At 38.7% G+C, this 26026-nt stretch overlaps 2 protein-coding genes across 4 annotated transcripts in view; one reads left to right on the top strand and one right to left on the bottom strand.

Moving 5' to 3' along the window:
• Window positions 1–7399, bottom strand: part of cd276 (CD276 molecule) — a 111195-nt gene extending 103796 nt beyond the window's left edge. The window contains exon 1 of one of the 2 annotated variants that reach the window (XM_058388124.1): window positions 7140–7399. The gene's annotated coding sequence lies outside the window, so the exon portion shown is untranslated. The remainder of the gene's footprint in view (window positions 1–7139) is intronic. The other variant, XM_058388125.1, reaches the window with a different exon arrangement.
• Window positions 7400–15063: 7664 nt separating this feature from the next.
• Window positions 15064–25096, top strand: ubl7b (ubiquitin-like 7b (bone marrow stromal cell-derived)). 2 transcript variants are annotated; one of them, XM_058388577.1, is made up of 12 exons: window positions 15066–15161; window positions 15413–15471; window positions 15580–15745; window positions 16964–17083; window positions 17766–17848; window positions 19513–19597; window positions 19721–19778; window positions 19889–20022; window positions 21678–21727; window positions 22364–22525; window positions 23755–23868; window positions 24865–25096. In XM_058388577.1, exons 3-12 carry the CDS (start codon window positions 15583–15585, stop codon window positions 25003–25005), a joined length of 1110 nt encoding a protein of 369 aa, XP_058244560.1. In that variant the 5' UTR covers window positions 15066–15161; window positions 15413–15471; window positions 15580–15582; the 3' UTR covers window positions 25006–25096. The 2 variants fall into 2 exon arrangements, with proteins under 2 accessions (XP_058244561.1, XP_058244560.1); XM_058388578.1 differs by lacking the exon at window positions 15413–15471 and having other exon boundaries at window positions 15064–15161.
• Window positions 25097–26026: the final 930 nt, after the last annotated feature.

The raw sequence follows: 26026 nt of genomic DNA, 5'->3' as shown, positions 1-26026 counted from the left end.
ATTATATATTAATATTATTATTATTATTATTAAATATATTACTTAATTTACAAATGTATAAACTATAATTTCATTATATTTCTTTGTATAATATAATTTATTTGCAGAACATTACAATATTTTTTTTGTTTTGTTTTTTTTATTTTACACAGTTTATTTTTTACTATTCATATATATATATTTGTTTATTTGTTTTGTAAACACGTTATAAACCACATAAATAATATAATTATAAAGCATGTTATATTAAAAAACAGTATTTTATAAAAAATAAAAAAAACATTTTTTATGTTCTATATATAAACATTTCATACTTTATTTATTCCATTCTTATTATGTGTCTATTTTACTATATTTTATTTTATTTATTTTTGACTACCTTTATTTCTCTGAGAAACTGAGGGAGCTTGGATTGGTTTCTGCCTCATTTCTATCCATTCATTATCCGTTCTTTATTCCATCCATTATCCACTCCTTTTATTTATTTATTTATTTTCTCTTTTTTTTTTCCTTTTTTTCTTTCCTTCTATCACCCATGGTCAAGAATCAAGGCGTTCTGAGTCATAGCCTGACCTCAACCATTAGTGGAAAAAAAAAGTAAACTGATGTCATTTTCCCCAAGATTACACAGCACTTTTTCTTGACTGAAATAAACATCAGTCCGAACTTACAAAAACAACGAATCCAGCTACTGTGCTCCTGAAACAGCTCAGGAGAAGCATGGATGCATGGAGCATTCCTTCTTCTACAGATCTTACTAGTTAATTAATAAAACAGATTGAATGAAAGAGCTGAATAAAAATGATGTCACTGTTTCCCATCACATCGCAGCAGGGTGACGGCTTGGACCACAGGAGCCAAATCCCGAGCACAGCAAAATAAAGGCTCCCTCCATCAACAAAATCTCCCTATTTACCTAATGTACGGCGTAGTAATCTGATGCAGTAAGTGCAGTTCTTGAATCTGATTGGTCAGGAGGTATCGATTCGTTTTTCTCTGACAACGGTGCGAGGTGTAATTCAAATGGTTTATATTAAAGTGCTCGCTCAAATACGTTTGTGCAACAGTTTATTCACTAGGATGCGCTACAGATTTATGTGCTGTAGCGATATTCGGATGGGATTAGTTCATCAGGAGGAAGGCTGTAAATATTTTTTTCTATACTGAAAAAAATCTGGGATAGATAATGCGGACCGAATAGGGAAATTGCGCCATTGCTGAGGCTTATAGTATTGCCAGATAGATAGATAGATAGATAGATAGATAGATAGATAGATAGATAGATAGATAGATAGATAGATAGATAGATAGATAGATAGATAGACTATATTGGCAAAAGTTTTAGGACACCCCTCCAAACTGGGCCCCTTAGTGCCAGTGAAAGGAACTCTTAATGCTTCAGCATTTTGGTATTAGTGTAGTGTAGATAGACAGACAGACAGACAGACAGACAGACAGACAGACAGACAGACAGACAGACAGACAGACAGATAGATAGATAGATAGATAGATAGATAGATAGATAGATAGATAGATAGATAGATAGATAGATAGATAGATAGATAGATAGACTATATTGGCAAAAGTTTTAGGACACCCCTCCAAACTGGGCCCCTTAGTGCCAGTGAAAGGAACTCTTAATGCTTCAGCATTTTGGTATTAGCGTAGTGTAGATAGACAGACAGACAGACAGACAGACAGACAGACAGATAGATAGATAGATAGATAGATAGATAGATAGATAGATAGATAGATAGATAGATAGATAGATAGACTATATTGGCAAAAGTTTTAGGACACCCCTCCAAACTGGGTCCCTTAGTGCCAGTGAAAGGAACTCTTAATGCTTCAGCATTTTGGTATTAGCGTAGTGTAGATAGACAGACAGACAGACAGACAGACAGACAGACAGATAGACAGATAGATAGATAGATAGATAGATAGATAGATAGATAGATAGATAGATAGATAGATAGATAGATAGATAGATAGACTATATTGGCAAAAGTTTTAGGACACCCCTCCAAACTGGGCCCCTTAGTGCCAGTGAAAGGAACTCTTAATGCTTCAGCATTTTGGTATTAGTGTAGTGTAGACAGACAGACAGATAGATAGATAGATAGATAGATAGATAGATAGATAGATAGATAGATAGATAGATAGATAGATAGAGAGTTCTTTAAAAAATAATATGTAACTGTTAATATAGTGAAGCAGCATTTATCAGAAAGATATGACAAGTTGTACTGTATTGGTACGATCAAGAAAAAGATAAATAAAAGAGGCATGTAGGAGCTTAGTGGTTAAGGTGTTGGGTTACTACTCAGAAGTTCGAATCTCAGTCCACCAAGCTGCCCCTGCTGGGCCCCTGAGCAAGGCCCTTAACCCTTAACCCCTTAACCGATGTATAAAATGAGATAAATTGTAAGTCGCTCTGGATAAGGGCTCTGCCAGATGCTGTAACAATAGAAACTAACTTTCTTATGCTTCACAACAGCAACTATAACCAGAAATGGTTAAAAAATGTGGACAGTTCTTTCAAATTGCTGTGGTATACTGTAGCTGGGGTTATTTTCATAGTTAAATAATCTCAACACGGCTTCGCATTCCACATCACACCAACACCTTGATTACTTTCCTCTAACAGCCAACCTCATGCTATATTCCATATATTATACACATATTATATCCAGCCCAGAGAAGAAAAACCTTATTCATTTCTAGTATTGTGTTAATTCTTGTATACAGGATAGTCTTTATCATGTTGGCTTATGCCTCAAAACCACACCCCAGACCCATCAACCAGGCCCAATCCTGACGTGATACAAGACACAAAGACTAGAAACTCTAAAAAGCTCCATCATATTTCTACATGGTAAAAAAAAAAAAAAAAGTGTACCAGTGTGCCTTATATACACGGCTATAGAACAGTTCACAGACTTGACATAAAGCGGATCCTGCAGCTAAACGACTGTCCTTAAGATCTTACTGCAATGTAATAAATCAGTATGTGAAAAATTGCATCCTTCTTAATTGTAATCGCCAAAAAGCCCAGCTGTCCAGGGTGTTAAATCTCTCTCTCTCTCTCTCTCTCTCTCTCTGTCCTTGTTTGTGTGTGTGTGTGTGTGTGTGTATGTGCTTATATTGAAGTATTTCCTATTACACCAATACTACACTAACACAAATCCACTATCCTCTCTGAGAGAAAGGCTGAGCTAATTAAATTGGCTGTGAGTGACTAACAATGTGTGTGTGTGGGTGTGTGTGAGTGTCGGGCGTCCCCTGCTAGTTTTAAGACTTTGTCTAGACCTTGTCTGGCATATAAAACAGATCCAGTTAGATGCAATGCAGTGCAAGCAATATGTCGCCCAGGTCAGCCAATCAGCTGCGAATATCCGTCCTTTGAAAAACTACACAAACTATAGGAACCGTCCCAATTAACCATAATTAGTTTTCCAGACCGTTTTGATCTATCCTGTACAGCTATTTATTAGAGCTTGAGTCCAGACCAAGCTGGATGTGCTTCGGTTGTCCATTTCCTGTCCAAGTCTTTTGAGTTGCACGGCGAAATTCAAACCAGATCTAGACAATGCAGAGTCTTGAGTCTTGGGATTTCAGTGATGAGAGAATTTACAGCCTTAACCTCTTAAAGTCAGAATGGAATCGGAACATTAAATAAATAAATAAATAAATAAATAAATAAATAAATAAATAAATAAATAAATGTTTGGTTATATAACAAAGCCAAACTGCATTATAATTGATATGGAGAAGCTTAGTAGAAGCTAAGGAGATGTTTATGTAGCATTTTATGGAAGGTGATGAGTTGTTGGCTTATTATTAATGGCTTATGAACCTCAAGAGAGAGAAAAAGAGTTGCTCGAACATAAGTGATAACAGGTGCTAACTCCTCTGTAAATGTTCACCAACTAAATTATAAATAAATGGAAAGTATTATCGTTACAAAACTCCCGCCAGGGCCGAGCGTCAAGAGCGGCGCTCACATCTGCTTCTGTTCTTCATTGTAGCCAGGCTGCTTGCTTCCCTTATATGTCCTTATTGCCTGAACCTCTTTTCTTTATTTTTGCCCTGTGATTAGTTTGTTTATTTGAACCCTCCTACATGTCAAGCATACTCTCCGTTCCCTCATGTCTGTGACATTACAGAGACTTGTCCAATGAATGCAGCCTTGTTTTTGCCACATTTTAAACCACGGCCTGTTCTCGAACCTGTCTTTGCCTTCCCGAGCCCTTGTACCCCTGTTTTTGCCACACTTTTGTCCATAGCTTGTTCTTTTTAGATTATTTATAGCCCACACACCCTGCCTCTGACAATTATGAAGCGTTAATTAAACTGTAATAGTTGGCAAATTACTGTTATATTAAAGGAATCGATCATTTCCTGACATGTCTTTACAGGAAAATAATCCTTTGTTTATTTAGTGTTAAACATCAGAATATGTGATGATGTGTGGCAAAATGATGGTGCATTCTGGTCCACTGAAATCTAATAAATGAATAAATAAACAAACAAACAAACAAATTAAATCATATCTTTGCTTTCTGGTAGAAGAGCCATTTTATTTACATTTCTGGCATTTAGCAGATGCCCTTATCCAGAGCGACTTACAATTTATTAGATTTTTTTTGTTTTATATATATATATATATAAACCCTCCCATTTAACCTTCAGCTTGGGACCAGCACTGAGCGTTAACTCCTCAGTGGCTGGGTTAGCGCCCTGCCCAGGAATCAAACTGCTGCTAAACAATCAGGAGGTCTGAGAAATTTAAGGGCCTTGCTCAGGGGCCCAGAAGGCAGTTTAGTGGCCCTGGGATTCAAACTCACAATCTTAGTCCAACACCTTAACCACTAATCATAACCGATTCCCTTTATCCAACACTATTTCTATTTTAGCAGTATTTCTCTGTCTAGAATATATCAGTATTTCTAGCTCCACACACATTTTTCTTAGGTACACTTTGTACCTCAGCAAGAACGTCCTATCCTAGCACGTGAGATTACAAAGATTTCATATGGGTGAATGTGTTTAAGCGATCAGGGTCGAGTGAATGTGGAGCTAAAATGCTTTTATTTATTTATTTATTTTTAACTTCTAATGACTTGGATGGCTTGTGGGAAAGGATGTGTCAAGCATGTGATGCTGAATGGACTTTAATGCACAATAATACCTCTGAACTATTTATATGATTATATTCTTATGAAAGAAAATATTATATTATATTTTTTAAAATTAATTTACAGTGGAGTGTTGGTAGAAATACTTTCATTTTGCATTCTTTTCTAATTTAATACAACAATTTTCATTGCAAATTCTACCACTGACAAGAAATTGAGTGAAATATTCACATGACTTTCAGAATTTCTTAGTATCTTTAATGACTGTGCGCTCAAGCTGACACAGACTTTATCAATTTTAGATCAAATCCATGAGGATTTCGTCTGAACACGTGTTTCGGTAGAAGAGACGAGGCTTGAGGGACATCTGATCTTTTGTACAAAGCAGTTTAGGTCAATATGACAGATATGGTTAGATTTTTTACACAGAGATCTAGCTGCAGATTCTTGAATATTAAATTGAATATAAAATACTGACTTACTGTTTAATTTCTAAAACTTTCTGTTTATCTTTTGGACCCCATTGTAGAAGAAGAGGCCTTTATTTGTCATATATACCTTACAGCACAGTTTTGTTTATTTTCTTTGTTTTGTTTTTTCCATATCCCAGCTTGTTAGGACGCTGGGGTCAAAGCACAGTGTCAGCCATTCTACAGCACCCTGGACCAGGTAGAGGTAAGGGCTTTGTTCAAGAGCCCAAAAGTGGCGATGCTGGGGTATCACTGCCATGGCACTAATGTATATTTCAAGACAGTTAAACTTGAAAATACTATATTGCCAAAAGTTTTGGGACACCCCTCCAAATTATTGAATTCAGGTGTTGTTTTTCAGGGGTTGGGCTTTGCCCCTTTAGTTCCAGTGAAAGAAACTCTTAATGCTTCAGCATACCAAGACATTTTGGACAATTTGTGGGAGCAGTTTGGGGATGACCCCTTCCTGTTCCAACATGACTGACTGCACAACAGTGCACAAAGCAAGGTTCATAAAGTCATGGATGAGTGAGTTTGGTGTGGAGTCCTGACCTCAACTCAATAGAACACCTTAGGGATGAATTAGAGCGGAGACTGTGAGCCAGACCTTCTCCTCCAACATCAGTGCCTGACCTCACGAATGCATTTCTAGAGGAATGGTCAAAAAATTCCCATAAACAAACTCCTAAACCTTGTGGAAAGTCTTCCCAGATGAGTTAAAGCTGCAAAGGGTGGGTCAACTCTATGTGCATGTCAAGGCAGACATCCCAAAACTTTTGCCAATATAGTGCACTATTTGTTTCATCTTACAATAGATGTCTTTAAGGTTTTTTTTAAAGAAATAACTTCACCAAACTTGTTAGTGTGTAGATTTAGTACATGCGCACAGATTGTTCAAAAACAAATATAATATAAATATATGTGAATGTAAATATCAGTGGAACATAACAGCTGACATCACAGTTGTGGGAATCCCCAGGATAATTATTGTCCCAATTTAGTTTTATCCAGCACAGAAACAGGAGACGGATTTATTTTAAACCCCAAATCTTCTCTTCGGGGCATGGCTGAAAGAAAGTTCTGAATAGAATTCTAAAATTCCAGTGCCTTCATTTCTATGCTGATGTATTCCTGTATCCCTGCAAGAGTTATTATAATCTTGGCAAAGCTGTGGCTCAAACTCTTAGGAGTGGCGCCCCGAAAAATCGCCTTAAACATCTTAAAATGGTCATTTGGTCTCTATGTGAGCAAAATAAATGAATAAAAAGAACAATTTCTATGGCGTTCAAGCAAAACTGTAGGAAACTGGCTACAATGTAAAAAAGCAGCGATTCATTCTTTCTTTCCCGGACGTTAATCTCTTTTTCCCCCAGCAGTTTCCAGCTGCTGCGCGCAGCTGTTTGTGCTAATCACAGGCGCATAAAGCAAAATAACAAACATTTTCCAATATATTCATGCTTTGAAACCTTTAAGCGATAGATAAAGAGTGGAAAAAAACATGTAACAAACATTTAGAAAGTAGTTTGCTTACCGCAAACGGAATCCAGTCTGGTAAAGAAGGGCTGGATAAACATTAGAGTTAGCTAGCTTACTTATGGCTCATACCTTTTTATTTTTGTTCCAGCCCAAGCTGAAAGACGTTTCTAGTCCTTTACCCAAACAAAACCGTGTCGTTTCTGACTTTAAGTCTTAACATACGCTTTATTAAGGGTTTAATCAGAGGAGGAGGGAAAAAAAATACACAACCGCTCCCAGTTCATTCGCTCGCTTTGTCATTCACAATACAACAGATCTGAAGGAGGGTTGCCAGATTGCTTACTGTTGCCAGGTTGGATTCACCCACTACAGGCTCAAAAAGTGTCCCTGAAATCCAAGTGAATTACTTTTTCTTTCTTAGTGTTGTGCAAAAGTATATCAAAAGCTTTAATTTGATAGTTTCTGGAAAACAATTACAGTTTTTTGCCATGCAACTATTTATTTTTTATACCACTTCTCCAACCTGGAGCCTGGAGTCGTTCTGTAACACTTATTCGTCCTGAAGCCTATTTAAAGACGTCAAAAATCCTAAAAATTTACCTTTACATTGCTGGTACTTCTCAGACACCCTTATCTTACAATTTGTCTCATTTTTATAGAACTCAGGGTTAAGGGTCTTGCTCAGGGGCCCAGCAGTGGCAGCTTGGTGGACCTGGGATTCAAACTCACACATTAAGCTACCACATCCCCCAAGGCATGTCCTTGGGGTGGGGGAAGAAACTGGAGTTCCTAGAGGAAACGCTCAAAGCATAGCGAAAACTTGAAAGCTCCATGCACACTGGGTGGAGGCAGGAATTGAATCCCCAATACCCCTGTGCAATTTACTTCCCCACATTTTTTGTACTAGTCTTGTGTCCTACAGTCATGCTCTCTAGAATATATATGGATTATACCTGAGTAGCACCTCATTATCATGGGAAAACAGCATTGGTTATGTGGATATACACCTTCCCATGTGATATTTCTCTTTTTTAAAGTTATGTATTGCTTGAGGGAATCAATATTGAGTCGGTCATTTTGGAATTTTTGCAGTAAAGGATTCAGGAAGACTGAAAAAGTATTAGAACAAGCGCATTCATATACAACGACCTTTCATAGTATAGTTATAACTGTATAATCAAAACTTAGTGATTTAATAATTTTAGTAGCTCTGTGCTAGACTACCAGGTAAAACATTATGACCACCAGCCTAATATGGTGTTGGTCCTACTTTTGCTGCCAAAAAAGCCCTGACCCGTCATGACACCTTTCTATCAGAACCAGCATCAACTTCTTCAGCAGTTTGAGCAACAGTAGCTTGTCTGTTGGATCAGACCACACGGGCCAGCCTTCGCTCCCAACATGCATCAATGAGCCTTGGCCGCCCATGACCCTGTCGCCGGTTCACCACAGTTCCTTCCTTGGACCACTTTTGATAGATACTGACCACTGCAGATCGGGAACACCCCACAAGAGCTGCAGTTTTGGAGATGCTCTGATCCAGTGGTCTAGCCATCACAATTTGGCCCTTCGTCAAACTCGCTGAAATCCTTACGCTAGTCCATTTTTCCTGCTTCTAATACATCAACTTTCAGGACAAAATGTTCACTTGCTGCCTAATATATCCCACCCACTAACAGGTGCCATGATGAGGAGATCATCAATGTTACTCACTTCACCTGTCAGTGGTCATAATGTTATGTCTCATCTGTGACATCATAGTAACCTGTGTATGCTGCTTTAATATTCCAGCGCCACCAGTTTAGATACTAACCAACATCCCTGTTGGTTAGTATCTGACATTTTTCAGAGGAGTGTTTCATCAACTTGGGGCTGCTTAAATGTCACTTGTTCGAGAATGGACTTCTGTCTTTTCCCACTGCTAGGGTTTCTATATCAGTGACAGTAAGTATGCCACACTGCCAAAAGTTTGTGGACACCTGACCATCACACCTATATGTACTTTTTGAGTATCCCATGCCAGATTTATTCCCCCTTTGCTGTCATAATAACCTCCACTCTTCTGGAAAGGCTTTTTGGGTGTGGTTGTGGGGATTTGTCTTCATTCAGCCACAAGAGCATTAGCGAGGTCAGGCACTGATACTGGATGAGGCGAGGAAGTCTGGGGTGCAGTCATTGTTCCAATTCATCTCAAAGGTCTTCATTGGGATTAAGGTCTGGATTTTGTGCAGGCGCTTGAATTCTTTAACTCCAAATTTAGCACATCATATCTACATGGAGCTCATTTTTCTTGTTCACAGTGGCATTGTCATGATGATCAGGTTTGGTTTCTGTGATCAGTGACATGTCATGGAAGATGATTACACGTAATGACACACCCTCTAGATTTGATTTCTGTTGAGTGTGATATTTTGTTGTATTCATTTTATCATATTTATTTTCCTAATAAAATGTCTTTGGATGGGAAAATAAAAGTAGACAGAGTAAGGATGTAATATCCAGTCAAGCTACATTTATTTATTTATTTATTTATTTATTTATTTATTTATTTATTTATTTATTTATTTATTTATTTACTTACTTATTTACTTATTTGTTTATTTGTTTATTTACTTATTTATTTACTTACTCATTTATTTGTTTGTTTGTTTATTTACTTTGTTTTTTTTGGGGTTTTTTTTAATTAAATCCCATACTTTAACTTTGTGTGTGTGTGTGTGTGTATAATAATAATTTTTCTTATATAATCATTCGAACCTCATGATATAATGCATTACTCAATCGATACTTTCAGTGTCAGTCTATTGCTAGATTTATTTTTTATCTATAAGATTTTTTACCACGCGTCGTCACTGATTAGAATGCTATTCTCCAATCATTTATATTTACTATTTTATTATTTTATTTAATTATATATTTTATTTATTATATTTATTGTCATCATCACAGACAAAAGGAGATGCATATTTTGCTTTAAAGGCGGCTGTATTGAGTAACTGCTTCCCATTTTCGACAGTTTTCCTTCTGCAAAACACAAAATAGTCTGTATTCACAGTACACAAATATGTGGCAAGTCATTTCGTGAAAAGCCTGTTGGAATAAAAAAAATCAACAATTCATTCAAATAATAATATACTCTATATGGCCAAAAGTTTGTGCGCACCGAAGCATTACACTTATATGAGAGCTGCACCTTGCATCCTTAAAATTTCAGTACCCCAAAACACGCTTCCACGTCCTTGGTGTTGGTTATCTGACATTTTGCAGATCAACTTCCGGCTGCTTGAATGTCACTAGATTGAGAATTTTATTCTGTTACATACTCTCTGGGCTTCCCCATGCCAGATTTAGTAAGGTCAGGCTCTGATGTTGGGATGATGAGGAGGTCTGGGGTGCAGTCGGTGTTCCAGTTCACCCTGAAGGTGTTCATTGGGGTTGAGTCAGAGTCAGGGTTCTGTGCAGGACACTCCAGTTCTTCCATTCCAACCTTAACACCACTTCTTCACGGAGCTTGTTTGTGCATAGCTGCATTGTCATGCTGGAACACATGGACCTCTTAGTTCATTTGAAAGGAATGTAATTCTGTCTCCAAATTTGTTTGGCTCCACTTTGTTTCTGCATTGATTAGGAAACTTTATAAACACTCTGCTGTCACAAGGTTTTCTAGCAATTAATTCATGACCCAACATTGTGAAAGCTTTGAGAAATTCATTTGTCCAGCCTTTCTTTTCTGATTTGATAGACGAGACATCATCGAGATTTGTTGTGCAGTAGTCCCCCCGTTTATCGCAGGGGTTACGTTCCAAAACGAAAATCCACGATACATGGACGCCACCCCCAAATGTTTTTTTTTATTGTTTAAGCCGTAAATGACCCTCCCACACTTTTTAATCACACACAGAAAACATTTGCAAGAATATAGCAAGATGAATTTGGGGTAAATTCGTAGTAATATCACATTTATAGTGAGTACTGTATGTATGTATGTTCCTTGCCAGAAGCCTTAAAAGGTGCAGAGCGTTTGTGCGACATAATAGGGCTTGCAGAAAAAGCGTAGAAATACAGCGCACACAGAACAGAACAAAGAATTCTGCTTCCCTTTCCCCAACTTGCGGATACCGCGGGAGGGAAGTGGAACAGTAAGATTACAGGGTGAAGAGGTGAAGAAGGTACAGGAGTTTAAGTACTTGGGGTCAACAGTCCAGAGTAATGGAGAGTGTGGGAAAGAGGTAAAGAAGAGGGTGCAGGCAGGCTAGAATGGGTGGAGAAAGGTGTTCGGGAGTTCTGTGTGATAGAAAAATCAAGGGGAAGGTGTAAAAGACAGTGGTGAGACCGGCCATGCTGTATGGTTTAGAGACAGTGTCACTGAGGAAGAGGCAGGAGTCAGAGCTGGAGGTAGTACAGCTGAAGATGTTGAGGGTCTCTTTGGGAGTGACACGGTTGGACAGGATTAGGAACGAGTACATTAGAGGGACGGCTCATGTTGGACGTTTGGGGGACAAAGTTAGAGAGGCCAGATTAAGATGGTTTGGACATGTTCAGAGGAGGGAGAGTGAGTATAGTGGTAGGAGAATGTTGGACATGGAGCTGCCAGGCAGAAGACCACACAGACAGAGACCAGGATGTCAGGTGTAAGGCAGCAGCCCTACACACTGCACCACCTTTGATGTACAAATGATACCCCAAGGCATAAAAGGAACAGAGGCATTAAATAGAAAAGTACACAATCTGGCAACCCTGCCCCGAAGCCAGACCCGCTTCACTACAGTTTCCTTTACTCAACACCAATAAATCACTTCAATCAATACAGGATTTACAGACCTCAATCTAAGGCAATGCAAGCAGACAAATTCCATTAATTTACTCCAGACTCCACCCTCCATTTATCAAGCTGGTGTATGGAGTGCATGGAGGACTGATTTGTTAAGAGTTAACTGGTTTAAGTTGGAGTTTGAGAAAAAAAAAAGTGGTTTGGGGTTGGATGTGTTCGCTGTGGTTGCTGATATTCATCCTTTGGCTTCCCTTTGTTCCAGTTTCTTTTCCTGTTTTTTCCTGTCTCTCTCACTCTCTCTCTCTCTCTCTCTCTCTTTCTCACACACACACACACACACTCTCTGTTGTGACCGCTTTTCCAGCAAACATGTTACCGAGTCATTTCCACCATGACTAATGTATAAAAATACCCAGTCTTGCCCAAGGAAGAGCCAGAAAGTGCTGACACGTTTCCCGATTGCATGTCTGATGAGTTCAGACATGAGCTCGAGTCAAATTTAGAAGAATGACAAAGGAAATGAAAATTAAAGAAATCTACAGGAACTGTTAAACTATGGGTGGATTATTTTTATAGTTGTGATAAATATGTGTCTCAATAATGCATATACTGTATATATTTCCAAACTCTATAACTCCTCCCCTTTCTGTAGGGAGCAGAGCTGACCAAATGACCAGATTTCACAATAATTACGTTAATATAATACCATGTGCAATATCATACCATCATACCATGTGCATCTTATCTACCCGTCAGTGTAAGAACAGTAGATGTTGAGAAGGTCTTTTATAGACTCATCGTTTCTAATGATGCGTCTGGCTTTCTACCACAGTCACTTGGATCACTTGATAGGAAGCTTTTGATTAATTCTCTACAATAACAGGGCTGACAGTAGTACAGTATTCAAAGCAAGTCATGGGCTTGCATTATAGTATCTTACTGACGTTCCCCAACATTTAATGTAACTAGAAATGGATAAAAAAATAAAGCCTAGCATGTTGTTTTGTAATAATTGTTAGTACTGGAAGCTTGAGATGGAATAAAAGTAAAAGAATAGAATAAAAGATCTGAACATGTGGCAATGGCGTCACTTGTCACTGATTATTTTCTCCTAACAGCATATCCTGTCTGGTTTTATTTTTTTTATCTGCAGGATTTGAAAATAGACTGTTGAAAGCCTTGGAAGAGCCAAGCTGTCCCGATCAGAGCCAATTGGTCAGCACAGCAGGACATCTACGGTATTAATGACTCCAATTTAAGACCGTATCCATGCCAGACTTCCTCCCAAGTGAGCTGAATGACTTCTATTAACTACATGGATTAAATTACGTACCAAGCTAAGACCTTGCAAGGAAGACCTTGCTCCCTTCTAATAACCAGGTACTCTGTTTGTCCACAGCAAGAACGCTCTAATCAGGGTCGGTCTGCTTGCTGATCAGGTTACGTCCATAAAGATAACTATAAAACCATCCAGAGCCATTGGCTGTCCTTCAAAACCATCCTTGCTGAAATAGTCAGCTATAAAGGGGCTAGTAAGGAGTGCAAAACCTCCCCGTCAGATCCCCACCCTGGTCTAGAGCAAGCATTTTGAAGCAGTCAGGCTCCTTGTAGTTTTGTGTAGTGTTCTTCACTAAATGTACATGAGATCCAAGTACTTCACCAGGAAGAAGCTATTTGCAAACATCTAACTGAATTTAATCACCACTATCCATGGTAGTCCAGACAGCTGAGAATAGACACTCCATAAGTGGAGCTTCTGAGACTACACAAACTAGATACTCTCACCATTATCCATAAGTGCTGGGAGGTCAAATCCCATTACTGCCAAGCTGTTTGGCCCTAGAATAAGAGTGTATTCCCTTGGCTAACCATTGTAGTCTTTGAGAAGAAGTGTTGCTCTGTAGACTGTACACTAAAGGCTCTTTAGTGATCTTTGGATACTGACTCAAAACCACTTCCTCAGAATAAATGCTGGAAACCAAAACATTGTTTGAACATTGGTGAAGTTCACAACCTAACATTACAGGACAAGACACACACAAGGTACTGGGATACTCATTGGAAGGTCATAAGTATACATCCCAAAAATGACCAAGCTAACTCTGTTGGACCCTTGAGCAATACCATGAACTCTCAACTGACTGCTCAGTTGTATCCTGTGTCAATTGGAAGTCTATTTGGATCTTTGGATTCTGACTCAAAACCACTTCCTCAGAATAAAATAGTGAAAACTCAGAAGCTACAACCCACTGTTTGAACACTGGAGAGGTTCAAAACCAAACAAAACAGGACAAGACACACACAAGGTAGTGGGATACTTATTGGAAGGTCAGAAGTATACATCCCAAAACAACCAAGCTGCCTCTGTTGGACCCCTGAGCAATACCTTTATCCCTGAACTGACTGGAAGTCTCTTTGGATAACTGCAGTCATGAGGGAGATCTTTGTGTCTTAAGGGCCTTAATGGCTCATAAATCATGTAGGCTAGCCTGGTTAATGGACTTTTAACAGGAAGCAGTTCATCCTGAGGCATTTGCTCCTGAGTGGCCTCAGCAGCCTCATGGTGGTGTTAAGGGAATCGAAAAGACTGGAATCAAAGAGGGTCAGGAAAGTGCTTTTTCTTACTACTACATGGGGGGCAGTGGTGGCTCAATGGTTTAAGATGATGGTAACTGATGAGAACATCAGAGGTGTTCAAACCCCAGGAGTATTTAACTGAATTAATCTTGAATTAAAAATGGACAAGTGTAAGGATTTGAGCGAAGGGCCAAATTGTGATGGCTAGACCACTGGATCAGAGCATCTCCAAAACTGCAGCTCTTGTGGGGTGTTCCCGGTCTGCAGTGGTCAGTATCTATCAAAAGTGGTCCAAGAAAGAAAGTGGTGAACCGGCGACAGGGTCATGAGTGACCAAGGCTCACTGATGCAGGTGGGGAGCGAAGGCTGGCCCGTATGATCCGATCCAACAGATGAGCTACTGTTGCTCAAATTGCTGAAGAAACTAATGCTGGTTCTGATAGAAAGGGGTCAGAATACACAGTGCATGACGGGTCAGGGCTGTTTTAGCAGCAAAAGGGGGACCAACACAAGATTAGGCAGGTGGTCATAATGTTATGCCTGGTCGGTGTATACGTGACGTATAACAGCTTTCATATTTTTTTCGATGGGTACTCCAGGGGGCGATAGCGCACTCTCCCGTTAGTCTGATAAACCGCTTAGAAGAAGAAACCGAAGAAGAAGAAGTCTTTGTTTACACGCTTGCTGTACCATCTGAGAGCAATTTTTCTTTTCGATAAATAATTTTAGGTAAGAATGGTTTGTTTAGCAGATGTTAAATAAACAGTGACATTATATAACTGCAGTACTTGATTTGTACTTGATATAATTTGACTGAATTAGTGATTAAAGCCTGACATTATACTTGAAAACACTTGTATGTATTTGACATATCTAGTTCTAGTTGGCCTAGTTAATGTTTTCTTTAGTTCAAGGACAGTTTCTTAGACCTATGATAATCATTTAGAAGCATCTAATATCTGTCTGTTATACCTGTTTAGATACACTACCTGTTACTTTATAGACATTCTACAGGACACCGAAGATTTAAGGGGCGGAGGTTTGTGAACATGGGCGGGGATTATGCAAATCTAAACCCCACCTCCTACCTGTAGGGGAGCAATGTTATCTAATGCACCTTCAATGCTTTTTTCTTTTTCTTTTCAAGGACATGGAAAATCCATTATGGCATCTGTCTCTAAAGCTGCACGACAGGCCAAAGTCAGTGTTGCCTTTTCCAGAGGATGTTGAACCTGGAAGCTACATGGTGTCCACCATCAAACAGCTGGTTTCAGCTCAGTTACCAGATTCACTGCCAGATCCGGAGCTCATAGGTTTGTTAGATTAACCCTCAAGTAACTTCTCAAGTATGTAATATGTAGTTGCAGCTATAACAGCTTCAACTCTTCTGGGAAGGCTTTCCACAAAGTTGAAGGAGTGTGTTTATGGGAATTTTTTGACCATTCCTCTAGAAGCGCATTTGTGAGGTCAGGCACTGATGTTGGATGAGAAGGCCTGGGTCACAGTCTCCACTCTGATTTATGAGTTGAGGTCAGGACTCTGTGAAGTTCCTCCACACCAAACTCGCTCATCCATGTCTTTATGGACCTTGCTTTGTGCACTTTGTCATTTTGGAACAGGAAGGGGTCATCCCCAAACTGTTCCCACAAAGTTGGGGGCATGAAATTGTCCAAAATGTCTTGGTATGAAGCTGAAGGATTAAGAGTTCCTTTCACTGGAACTAAGGGACCGAGCCCAAACCCTCAGAAACACCTGAATTCAATGATTTGGAGGGGTGTCCCAAAACTTTTGGTCTATCTATCTATCTATCTATCTATCTATCTATCTATCTATCTATCTATCTATCTATCTATCTGTCCATCTGTCTATCCATCTATCTATCTATCTATCTATCTATCTATCTATCTATCTATCTATCTATCTATCTATCTATCTATCTAAAGAACACTCACAAGAGAAACCTTTGGAAAATAATTTCTTTATATAAATCTAGTAAATGCTAGTTTTACAACTTATATCTGGTGAAAACTTATGTAATGTATAAAATGTATATTTTTCAAATATTTTCTTTTCCAAAAAATTATGTTACAAGAAAAAATGTTTTGTCTAACACCTCAATATACTTAGAAAAGCCTACCATATATAACTAAAAAAAACTGCACAAAGTGTACCTGGTAATACTCATTAATCTGTATGATTATAGTGGATTTTTAAGAAACATAAAATGTTTTTTTTTTATTTCTTTATTTTTTTAGGTCATGCCATATTTTTAGATAAGACTTTATTTCTTTGTGGGAAAATTTGTACAGCACTGTCTATATTTATTATATACATGTTCAGTATAAAATCAAAAATAAATCCAGCAGTATTCAACAGTTTGGGGAATTTCTCTGAAATGTCCTTCTAAGTAGGGATTAGAATGACCATTACTAATTTCAGCAGTTGAGCTTGTCTCGAATCTGAGATTTATTGTTAATGTTAATTAATTTTTGTTAATTTCATTTTCTGTTTCTTTTTCTAAATTATTTCAGAGCTGGTGCACTGTGGGTGCAGACTAAAAGATGACTTAACATTAGATTCCTATGGGATAAAATCAGGATCCACGTTACACATCTTAAAGAAAGTGTGGCCTGAACCTGAGGTCAAGCCTGGTGAGTTATTCCTCATTATATATTAGTCCAGGTGAAGTTTTATTACAGCTTAAGCACTAATGATGTCTGTATGTACACCGATCAGGCATAACATTATAACCACCTGCCTAATATTTTGTTGGTCCCCCTTTTGCTGCCTAAACAGCCCTGACCCGTCATGCATGATCTGTGTAGTCGGACACCTTTCAGAACCAGCATTAACTTCTTCAGCAGTTTGAGCAACAGTAGCTCGTCTGTTGGATTGGACCACACGGACTAGCCTTCGCTCCCCACGTGCATCAGTGAGCCTTGTCCGCCCATGACCCTGTCACCGGTTCACCACTGTTCCTTTCTTGGACCACTTTTGATAGATACTGACCACTGCAGACCGGGAACACCCCACAAGAGCTGCAGTTTTGGAGATGCTCTGATCCAGTGGTCTAGCCATCACAATTTGGCCCTTCGTCAAAATCGCTCAAATCCTCATGCTTGTCCATTTTTCCTGCTTCTAACATCAACTTTGAGGACAAAATGTTCACTTGCTGCCTAACAGGTGCCATGATGAGATCATCAGTCTTATTCACTTCACGTCATAATGTAATGCCTGATCGTGTATGTGTATATATATATATATATATATATATATATATATATATATAATTACTTATTTTTATAAATAATTACTTATGTTTGATCCACACAGAACCAGTGAACAGAAGTGCTGCAGCGAGAGAGTTTAGACTACTTCAGGCTGCCATGCACTCCAATGCTGCATACAGAGATGCAGTAAGTAGTTAATATTTAATCACATCTAATCAGTGTTGGGCCGTCGGGGCCAGCAAGGCCTTCTCTGCTGGCCTAAACAGCAGTGATCTGAATCACTGACTTGCATTTTAATATATTTAATATATTTTTCCATGAATGTGTATTAAATTCTTCCCAATAGTATATTCTTTACATTTCATAGCTTTTCTCTCGGTTGCGCTGCTTCCAGTAGTGTATATTTATGATAAGAGTATTTATCCAATCATATTTCAGCCAGTGGCTGACATTGTGTGTTGCCAGGGTGAAAGAAATCTGCCCTTCAGAATCAATAGTTCAGGCACCCATAGATTAAAATAAGCGGCAATGAAATTGTTACATTAACCAATCAGATTTCGAGTTGGCGTCACAGTTTATGGAGAATCGCAGAATTTTAGGAGGGCTGAGTAGAAAATGGCCTAGCGACCCCCATGGTGGCATCATAATGATGGTATAGAGGTGGATTAATTCAGGAAGGACACCAGTGAAGGCCTAGGTGTGAAATGCACGGCCCTCCACTGCATCTAACAATAATAATATTCATAATTCAGTGGAACCTCGGTATACGAATTTAATTCGTTCTTAAGGTGAAAATTTGTATTGTGAAACAAATTTTCCCATTAGAAATAATGTAAATGCAGATAATCTGTTCCAGCCACCCAAAAATATTCCCAATACGAAGCGTATGTAAACTGTAGGGCTGCTTACAAAGAACTGACCCAAGCCAATCATTCCATGTTAAGGCTCCTCACAGGAAGTCGTGCCACCAAGCATGGGCAAAAAATAGAACAGACCACCCACGCCACCGATCTGTCAACAAAAAAAAACGTGGAAAATCTTTCGATAGCTTTCGAACACATTAGTATCGTTGGTTGACTCTTTTGAAATAGCTTTCGGTGACTGAAAAAAAATCGTGAAATTTGTAAACTCACTTGGCTTTCTACTGATGCAAACACACCCAGACGTGCACGCAACTTAGCCGGCGTTCGGTTTGGTTCGTTCATATGCCAAACATTCTATGTATGCCGATGTTAATTGCCCGCAAAATTTCAGATCTTAAGGCGAAAATTCCTAAGTGTGGGCATTCGTATGCCGAGGTTCCACTCTATTAATAATAATTGTTTGGGTTGGGGGCCAAATCCCACCTCTGCCCTGTGTCTTTGGAGTTTGCATGTTCTCCCCGTGCTTAAGAGGTTTCCTCAGGATATTCCAGTTTCCTTCCTCAGTCCTAAGACATGTCTTTAGGCTGATTGGCATCTCTAAATTGTCCGTAGTGTGTGAATGGTTGTGTGTAAGTGTGTGTGTGGTTGTGCTTCGCCCCGAATAGACTCCAGGTTCCCCAAGAGCATGTGTAGAGAAAATGGATAATAATAGTATTTATTTATATAGCACCTTTCATACAAAAAAAAAACATAATAATAATAACAGTTAAATAAAATAGTAAAAAATATAGATTAGCTGAAACTAATGAAACTAAATATAATAGTGAAATACATTAGGGAAGCTGACTCCTTCCAGGCTGCTGTGTAGTTGTGTATATGATCATTACGCAGAATCCCTGCTCTAATCACATAACAAGATTATTCCACATTTTATGATTTATTTCTAAATAAATGTACTTTTTTTAAGTGCTTCTCTTTGACTCACAGGTGTTTAAGCTGCTAAGCAATAAGGAGTCTCTGGATCAGATTATAGTGGCTTCCCCTGGGCTCAGCTCAGACCCTATAGCACTAGGCAAGTCTGAAACCATCCTCTCTCTCTCTCTCTCTCTCTCTCTCTCTCTCTCTCTCTCTCTAATGAAGCTTATTCCCCTTGGATATATATGCAAATAAATGATATTTGCCTCTGGTTTTGCAGGTGTATTACAAGATAAGGATCTGTTTGTGCAGTTTACAGACCCCAATCTGCTTGATGTGTAAGTTTTTTAAATAAACCAGAATCATTAGAATGCTTACTTGTGTAGGCAACATGATGAGCTGCTTTAGACTGTAACGATAAAACTTTTGCTCTCCGTTTTGCCTCCAGCTTGGTCCGTTCTCATCCAGCGCTGGTTAACGCCATCATTCTGATCCTCCACTCGGTGACAAGCAGCATGCCCGGCCAATCAAATGCAAGCTCCTCCCACAACGCTCCTGCTAGTTCATACAGTGAAATGCCAGGTTTGTATAGACCTAATGTTAAACACATGGGTTCTGAGGGGGAAAGTAGCATTAGCTGTGGTATAAGAGTATAAAAACAGACACAACAGGGTGTGCCGGAGGCGGATGACGGAGGTGTGGGTGGGATACCGTAATGTACTGTAATACTATAATTGGCCAGTGATGAACTACACATGCTTTTTATCAGTTAACAGTTACATTTAGGGTTTGTTCAGAACATCTACGAATCTTGTTCCTGTCATCACCCATGTTCTAACAGATAACGATTCTTTCCCTCTCTTTCTTTTGATGCTAAAAAGACAGAATATATCTTATTTGAATCTTTTAAAGGTTATTTGTAGAAATCTGCAAACAGAGGCATCAGAAACACAAGGAACCTGAACATGTTCCTCATGACCTCTTTGGTCTTGGATAAGGATTCTTATTTTAATATATTTAATCTAGGGCTGTCAAAATTAACATGTTATTAATGCGTTAACGCAAATTCATTTTAATGGCACTAATTTTATTAACGCACGATTAACGCAGCGCACGTTTTCTGTTTGACCCTCGGCCTTGCCCGTAGTTTGGGAAATGGGAGATGCAGCAGCAAACCGAAATTGAGAGAAATGTCTTCTTTATATATAAAACGATGTCTGATGGTTTTGTCAACAAGACGAAAGTCTGCATTTATTGTGGATGTGAATTAAGTTCTCACCGCAGCACGTCGAGTTTAAAATATCACTTGATGGCAAACATCAAGACAAACAACTGATACAGAGAGCTCTCCTGCCCCTCTCCAAAGGCAGACAACACTAGATTCTTTTCAACGGAGACGTAATGTGAATTTTTTCTATGTTCTTTATGCTTTATATTTAAGGTGGTTTCAGTAATAAATGTACACTTTGCATGTTTAAAAGACGTGATCTGAAAATGTTAACAGGCTTGTGTAAGTAAATCGCTCAGTGCCAAGAAAGAAGTAATTGTTTTCTATGTTCTTTTTTTTCATACGTTTAATAGACATGAACAAGAAAAATATCTATGACCTTTGAAACATGTCTAGTCTTCATGCTCTATGTTGACTATGGTTTCACTAATAATAAACAACATACATTTCAATATTTGTCCATGCCCATGTTGATTAGAGTATTAAAAACTAAAAAAGTATTAATTTAAGGTACATTTAGAATGGATAAAAATGTGCGATTAAGTTGCGATTAATCGCGAGTCAACTCATGACAATCATGCGATTAATCGCGATTAAATATTATAATTGATTGACTAATTTAATCATAGATTTATAATTCATTTGGATATAAATGAATGATAATGTCAGATGGATGGATGGATGGATGGATGGATAGATAGACAGATAGATGGACGGGTAGATAGATAGATGGACAGATAGATAGATAGATAGATAGATAGATAGATAGATAGATAGATAGATAGATAGATAGATGGATGGATAGACGGATGGATGGATAGACGGATGGACAGATAGATAGGTAGATAGATAGACGGACAGATGGACAGAACCACTGTTATAGAAAATAAATCAAAACCTTCTGACCAATCAGATTTGAGACTTCAATAGCACTCTGGATAAAACTATGAACGATTTTCCATCTACAAATTTACAAACAAAGCTTTACTTATTCTTTTGTCTGTGATAGGAGGATTTCTGTTTGAGGGCATGTCTGACGATGAAGATGATTTCCAGTCTGTAAGTAATTTATACGCAGTTATCAGTTGTATTTAATGTTTTACCATCATATTGTCTTTAATGAAAACATTCTTGTATGAAAACAGACTATAAAATATTTACAAAACTAGAAAACACTTCAGATCCTCTGTGCTTGTCTGAATATACAGACAGTGCTGTCTGTTAAATCGGAAATATATTTCATTTGTCCTGTGATGCATGTTGTAATATATACAGAAACAGTCTAAAGTCTATTAACATCCTGTATGAAGGTTTTTGGTTAGACTTGAAATGATGTGGTCACTTTTCCAAGTGAGAAAAAGTTATAGATGATCAGTTAAGGCTTTTGCTAAAGGGCCCGAATGTGGCAAGAAATTTTAGTACTTTATACTAAACCACTGTTGAAATCTCAAAGCTGACATCATTTAACAAAGAGACAATTGTTGATATGATGCAGAAAGCATTTATAGCATTAATTACAACCATAAATGGATAAAAATTCACACGATTGATTGTTTTCCTATAACATCGTGCCCTGTTATGTGTGTTTCGTTAACTATTAGAGCTAATGCAGTATTAAAATGCTTGGAATATATTTTACTACATTATTCTTGTGAGAATTTATACTTATACTATGGACACTGTGTCTCGCACTAGGGAAGTCGCGCAGGCTCGTCCCAGCGCCCGAGACCTCCGACCAACCTGAGCAGCGGCGGAGCTACAGGGCCTCGACCTATCACTCAGACTGAGCTAGCTACAGCACTAGCTCTGGCTAATACACCAGAAAGCAGTGCGGTCACACCCATTCTGGGCAGCCAAGTAAGTCTTTCAGCATGCATGAATAAACAGTTACTGTAGCATTAACAAATATACACTGACTGTCCACTTTATTAGAAATACCTGGTCATGCAGCACTTATCCAATCGGCTAATTATGTGGCAATAAAAATCAAATCTTTACATACAATTATGCAAAAAGCGTGTACATTTGGCAGAAACCCTTATCCAGAGCGACTTACAATTTATCTCATTTTATACAACTGTGCATTCGAGGATTAAGGTCCTCGCTCAGAGGCACAGTATTGGCAGTTTGGTGGCCCTGGGATTCAACCTTCTGGTCACTAGTCCAGCACCTTAATCACTAAGAGTAGCCACTTAACCACTCATCAACCAGTGGTCAGCAGTTCTGTGTGTTGAGGCACATTATTGATGACAGAGGTCAGAGGAGAATAGCCAGGCTGATATGATCTAATGCTAACTAATACAAACACACGTCATAGCAGAACACACAAAATCTTGAGGATTATGCACTAATCCAGCAGACGATAACATCAGGTTCCACTCCAGTAAGCCAAGAACAGGAATATGAGGTTACATTGGATACAGAGCACACCAAACCTAGACAATTATAGATACGTGTTATCTGGTCTTGGCATTTTTATCTTATCTACTGTAACTCCACAGCTAGTGCAGTCAGAAGGTCAGATCGATGGCCAGTTGAAGGAAATTGTCTTGTTACAGTTTAAGAACCGTTGATGTTTATGTCTATATGACTACCACAGGGGGGATTATTGAAGACTGAGTCAAATTTCAAGAGGTTTTGGTCAAACGATCTGATCTATGAGGATAATTAGGACAAAATAAAAGATCAGGAGAAAATAAAAGATCAGTATTTGTAATATGATGTTCCTACCCAAACCTTACCTTACACACACCTTCACTTTAAATGGTTTCTATCTATCTATCTATCTATCTATCTATCTATCGATCTATCGATTTATCTGTCCATCTGTCCGTCTATCTATCTATCTATCTGTCCATCTGTCTATCCATCTATCTGTCTGTCCATCTGTCTATCCATCTATCTGTCTGTCTGTCTGTCTGTCTGTGTCTATCTCTGTCTACACTTTAAATGGTATTTATCTATCTATCTATCTATCTATCTATCTATCTATCTATCTATCTATCTATCTATCTATCTATCTATCTATCTATCTATCTATCTATCTATCCATCCCTCCCTCCCTCCCTCCCTCCCTCCCTCTTCAGGACATGTCCTCTGGAGGATCTTCAGCAGCAGCAGCAGGGACTCCTTTGACTAGCAGTGTGCTGAGTCGGGCACTGCAGCAGGCTCTGGAGGCTTCCGGAGTGACACCTCTGCAGGTGAAACACACACACACACATACAAACACACACAGTCTGCACAACACACACTCCTGCTGAGGCCTCTGTACATCACTGTGGTGATTCCAGTAATTGTGCCACTGACCTTTACATCAGCATGAAGAGAATCACTTCTAGATTATAACAAACATGACGCATAGTATTGGTTCAGCTGGTTTGCAAAAGCAGTAAGGCATCTCTCTCTCTCTCTCTCTCTCTCTCTCTCTCTCTCTCACACACACACACACACACACACTTTTAACAAGAATAAAATAAACCAACCAAAGCTGCACCAGACAGAATACTTTAATAAACAAAAGGCTCTATTATTAAGCACAGAAGACTTCCTGGTACATGAATAACAGCAGATATTCTTATTATGGGGGAAATGTGGTTGCTGTGCAATTTTGATTGAGGTTTCTAAATTCCAAACCTATCTGGGGTTCTTGAAAATATCTAATATTAGTGTTTCCATACTTTGGAAAAAATCTGAAAATGATTAAACATCCTAGCGATACACCGTAAGGCTCAAAATGATGTGGACACCTGAACCAGTACAAATCAAGCACATAGCCATGCAGTCTTCAGAGATAAAGGCTGGCAGTAGAAATGGGCATGGAAAAATGAGAAAACGAATACTTGACATCATATATCTCTTGGGCATTCCCGGTCTGCAGTGGTCAGTATCTATCGGAAGTGGTCCAAGGACGGAACAGGATGTGATGTCAGTATAAAATAATGAGCATGCTGTTATAAACCAGAAACTGATTAACAGGATATCCCAAAGTATTTTATTCTACATAAACGATTGCATCATTTAAGATATGAAACAATGACCTAAAACAACTTCTTATTCATTTATTATTGAGGAACATCTGCAAAACTACTTCTTAGCACTTAACATTGCATCCTATAAGCAGTCGTGCCTTTTTTCCGGATTTCTGGGCAGTCTCTTCCTCCCCAGACTTTAATGCAGCATCTCTTCCTGTCCCACAGGGCCGTTGGCAGACACAGATGCAGCAGCTGAGAGACATGGGCATCAGAGATGAAGAGCTGGCATTACGAGCCCTCCAGGCTACAGACGGAGACCTGCAAGCAGCACTCGAGCTCATTTTTGCTGGAGGAGGAGGACTCTGAGACTCTGAGGAAATTTTGTAAAAACTGAAAAACTTCACCTGTGTACTTTTTTATGTTTTGCAGATTGTTAATAAATAAATTGAATAAAGGATTTAATGAAGTGTGATCTTTATTTTTAAGCAAGCAGTGCCGATTCAGAAGGGTGCATTGGCTAAAAGTGGCCACTAGATGGCAATATGTGACCACATGCAGTTTCTTGGCTATAAGCAGCTGCCTCAAAACAGTCATGCACTTTTAGTCTAGGCAAAGCTCATATACAAATACAAGCAAATGTAAACGAGAAATATTTGTATTATTTGCTGCTCAATAAATTAAGTATGGGGGCACCATGGCTTAGCGAATAGCACATTTGTCAAACCCTCTGAGGTTGCGGGTTCAATTCCCACTTCTGCCCTGTGTTTGAGTTTGCATGTTCTCCCCATGCTTCCAGGTACTCCAGTTTCCTCCTCCAGTCCATGATCCTGATCAGGCATGCCAGGATCAGGCATGATCCTGTCCCAAATAAACCTGCGATGAAACGGAAGACATGGCAGGTTTATCTTGGACAGATTGACCAAGCCAGAGGTATAGAGTTTGAAAAGAAAGAAAAAAATATATATATATACATCATAGTATACACCCGGCTTTTAAAATTACTTTGGGTTTCATTTAATATTTAACTTTGGGTAATAATTAATAATTATTTTTATTTTAATTATTTGTTTTTTATTTTTAAGGCCTTTTGTTGAACCAAGCTCAACAGCACCTCCAAAGGACAAAAATAAAAATACAGACTGATTTCTGTCTAGCCCATGCTGTAGATATGTATTCAGTGACAGTCATATCATACGATTACACAACGTGAAACACCACCTGGACCTGATCTCCATTGGGCCTGAGACTTTTCACCCTGATCTGCATGCGAAATACAGTCAGTGGATGTGTGAACAGTGTAGATTACTTACTTAGGCATCCTTATTTTCTACACTATGGCTTAAATTGTTAACCAGGTTTGTTCTTCAGAGGACATGAAGTCTGTAGT

This window comes from Hemibagrus wyckioides, linkage group LG04 (assembly GCF_019097595.1).
Source record: "Hemibagrus wyckioides isolate EC202008001 linkage group LG04, SWU_Hwy_1.0, whole genome shotgun sequence".
In the NCBI taxonomy this organism is placed as follows: Eukaryota; Metazoa; Chordata; class Actinopteri; order Siluriformes; family Bagridae; genus Hemibagrus; species Hemibagrus wyckioides.
This window is presented reverse-complemented; position numbering and strand designations above follow the sequence as displayed.

What these genes read in the sequence shown, in the direction of transcription:
- ubl7b (XM_058388578.1), top strand. Translation starts at nt 15,583, where the DNA reads ATGGAAAATCCATTATGGCATCTGTCTCTAAAGCTGCACGACAGGCCA. An exon ending in GCCAGATCCGGAGCTCATAG is followed by an intron (nt 15,746 to 16,963) that starts GTTTGTTAGATT and finishes AAATTATTTCAG; the next exon opens with AGCTGGTGCACTGTGGGTGC. An exon ending in CCGGAGTGACACCTCTGCAG is followed by an intron (nt 23,869 to 24,864) that starts GTGAAACACACA and finishes CCTGTCCCACAG; the next exon opens with GGCCGTTGGCAGACACAGAT.